Below are 3042 nucleotides of genomic sequence, written 5' to 3' on the forward strand. Positions count from 1 at the left end.
CAGCACCAGCAGCAGCAGCAGCACCAGCAGCAGCAGCAGTCGACTGCTCCACCCAGACCGACCCACTTTTCCGCGCATGGAGTTTACCAGGTTTGTCCCTGCACCCGAGTGCGCAACGCCTGAATGTACGTATGCATGTGTGTGCGCACGCGCACGCGCCCAATTTTGTCTGGGACGGTCTGCAGATCCATGCCAACGCGAAACTTGCTACCTGAAGTGGTGCCGCTCAACACCTCCGCCACCATCCCCAATATCCCTCCCTTAAACCCTGATTCTCGGTCAAAATCCCCCTTAAACCCTGATCCTTCACCCCTCGCCCCCCCACCCGCCGTCATCGCGCCCAGGTGCTGTCCGTCGATGACGACCACGTGAACCAGACGGTCATGCAGTCACTGCTGGGCAGCGCGGGTTACGACCTCATCACGGCAGGCTCGGGCCAGGTGGGGACTGAAGAGGGATCCGGCACACGCGACGCTTTTGAATCCCTGTCTCCCATGGATCGTGTGAATCTCGACTGCTGCTGCGCCCAACCTTTGCGCTGACTTGACCGAATCTGTGCGACTGTCTTTCCCAGCCCCTGCGCGCCTGGGCGCCGCGCGGCGGCTTCTCCAATCGCGCCGCCCGCCCGCCCGCGCCACATGTGCTGACACGCGCTACCGCAGGAGGCGCTGTCGCTGCTGGCGGGTGCGCCCGTGTTCCCGGACCTGCTGCTTCTAGACAACATGATGCCCGACATGAGCGGGTGGGGTTTAGGGGTGGGAGATCTACGCCGCAGCGCGACCTCCTCACATGCATGGCTCCCCGCAGACTCTCAGTTGTGCCTGGGGTCAGGGCGCCCGGGCACCCTGCACCTCGCGTCGCAGGCAGTGCCAACACAGCCGCGCCGCCAACACCTTCAACCGCAATGCTCCCCAGCGGTCTCACGAGTGCGTGCGCAGCAAAAAGCAGCTCTCCCAGTCACCCGGATCCCCACTGCTCCCTTGATCGCCCTCCGCCCCCCCTTCCCCAAAAAAGGCTCGACGTGTGCCGCCGCCTGCGGGAGTTGTACCCGGCCCAGAGGCTGCCCATCATCATGGTGTCCGCGCGCGTGGAGGAGGAGGCCGTCGTGTCGGGCCTCGACGTCGGCGCCGGTGAGGCGCGGCGCGGCGTTCCGCGACACACAACTCCAACAACGACATCGGCCCTGCCCTCGCCCCGCGCACCTCTCAGTCTCGGCCTCCATCCGGAGGCCCCCCGTCCCGAGTTTCCTGCCCACCACCGACCAGCAGGCTGCGGCTCTCACAGCCCATCCGCGTCAACCACCCATCCCTAAACCCTAAACCCTAAACCCTGCCAGACGACTACATCACCAAGCCCTTCAAGCGCAACGAGTTCCTGGCGCGCGTCCGCGGCAAGCTGGAGATGGCGCAGCAGGTGGGGGCGGCAGCGCGGGGCGCCGCTCCGATTTAAAGCGCGCCGCTGCTTTGCTGCGGTGCCCGTACCTTTGCTTGTCATCGCAGACGGCAGGTGGAGGGGTGCAGTAACGGGGGCCGCGAGGGATTGAATTTCAGGCTACGGGGCTTGGGACGCGCAGGTCTGGGCAGGTCAAAGTGTCAGAAGTCCTCCATAGAGCTGAGTTGTATGCGCCACAAGCACGCGTGGCCATCGTGTGCGTGGCGTGCTCGAGCACGCTCATGCACGCTCATGCACGCTCGGGCGCGCATGCACGCGGGCATGCGTGCATTCACAGCGTGCGCACGCACGTGCACACACACACACACACACACACGCACACACACACACACACTCTCCACAACACTCTCACACTCCCCCTCCCACCACCCCTAGCAGGACTCCCCACGCACCGCCGCTGCGCCCACTACCCCCGGCGCCGACGCCGGAGTATCCCTGCTCTCTTCCTCCTCAACCGCCGCCCTCGCCGCCGCCGCCGCCGCTGCCGCCGCGTCGCTCCCGCCGGCGCCGAGGGCGCTGGAGCGGTCTATCTCAGCGGACCTTTACGCCGCCGGGCCGGGCAGCGGGGTGGTGATGTCATCGTGCGGGCTGCCGCCCGTCGTGCTGTGTGTGGACGACGACGAGGTTAACCAGCTCGTGCTGCAGGGCATGCTGCACTCCCAGGACTACGGGTGCGCGCGGTTTGACCGGGTTGACTCGGGGTCTGACCGGTGTTTGACTGGGGTTCACAGGGTTTTCTGTCCAGATGCAGGGTGTGCTGAACTCCCACGACTGTGGGTGTGCGCACGGCAGATGTGCGACCAATAATGCGACTGTGCTTTGGCCGGGGTTTGCTGCGTCTTGTTTTCTTGAAGGGTTTGCTGCAAGAGGGTTTGTGGCTCAAAGCTGCAGCCGTGGCCCGCTGGGCCGCCCTGCATGCAGGGTGCAGTTGGGTATTCAATGCGACGTTCTCACCAAGCGTCCTTGGGAAGGAACACTCCTCAAGCGCCTGGATAAATCCCGAATACTACATGCGCATATTACACACACACACACACACACACACACACGCAAACAAACACACAAACACACTCACTGCCCATCACACCCTGCCACAGCTACCTCAAGGCCCGCACCGGCAGCGAGGGCCTCGCCTGCTTCCCAGGCCTCGGCGGCGACACGGGCAGCAGCTTCCCGGGGGCTTCCCGGCCCCCGGACCTGGTGCTGGTCGACTCATCCCTGCCTGACATGAAGGGCCTCAGCTTTGTGAGGCGGCTGAGGGAAACGTACACAAAGCTGCAGCTTCCCATCATCATCCTCACAGCCAGGTGAGGTTTCATGTTTTATGGGTGATGGGACGGAACAGGGTTGGGGTTGCGGGGTGAGGTGGAGGATGCGGGCTTTGGGTGGCGTTTCGTAATGTGATGGCAAGTGTGCAGGCCGTGGGTCAGCGGGGCATACGCAGGCATCTGCGGCTTGCCTTTCTGGGGGACGTGTCTGTTACGGGCAGGCAGAGGGGCGGGGTGTCAAGTGGCCTCGCAGCCAGCTGCGGGCGCAAATCATCTTGCCCTGATCCACAGCTGGTGCAGCCTCATGCTTACTTTGACGGAA

The 3042-nt window shown here is 64.2% G+C and overlaps 1 protein-coding gene across 1 annotated transcript; it reads left to right on the forward strand.

Moving 5' to 3' along the window:
- Positions 1-383: 383 nt before the first annotated feature.
- MNEG_14087 (hypothetical protein) lies at positions 384-2763 on the forward strand (the record flags this gene model as incomplete). Its single annotated transcript, XM_014037441.1, has 6 exons — positions 384-440; positions 663-742; positions 1015-1130; positions 1337-1413; positions 1831-2123; positions 2550-2763. The coding sequence occupies 6 exons, from the start codon at positions 384-386 to the stop codon at positions 2761-2763; spliced, it is 837 nt and encodes a 278-aa protein (XP_013892895.1).
- Positions 2764-3042: the final 279 nt, after the last annotated feature.

Source organism: Monoraphidium neglectum (assembly GCF_000611645.1).
Source record: "Monoraphidium neglectum strain SAG 48.87 unplaced genomic scaffold scaffold04246, whole genome shotgun sequence".
Taxonomy (NCBI): Eukaryota; Viridiplantae; Chlorophyta; class Chlorophyceae; order Sphaeropleales; family Selenastraceae; genus Monoraphidium; species Monoraphidium neglectum.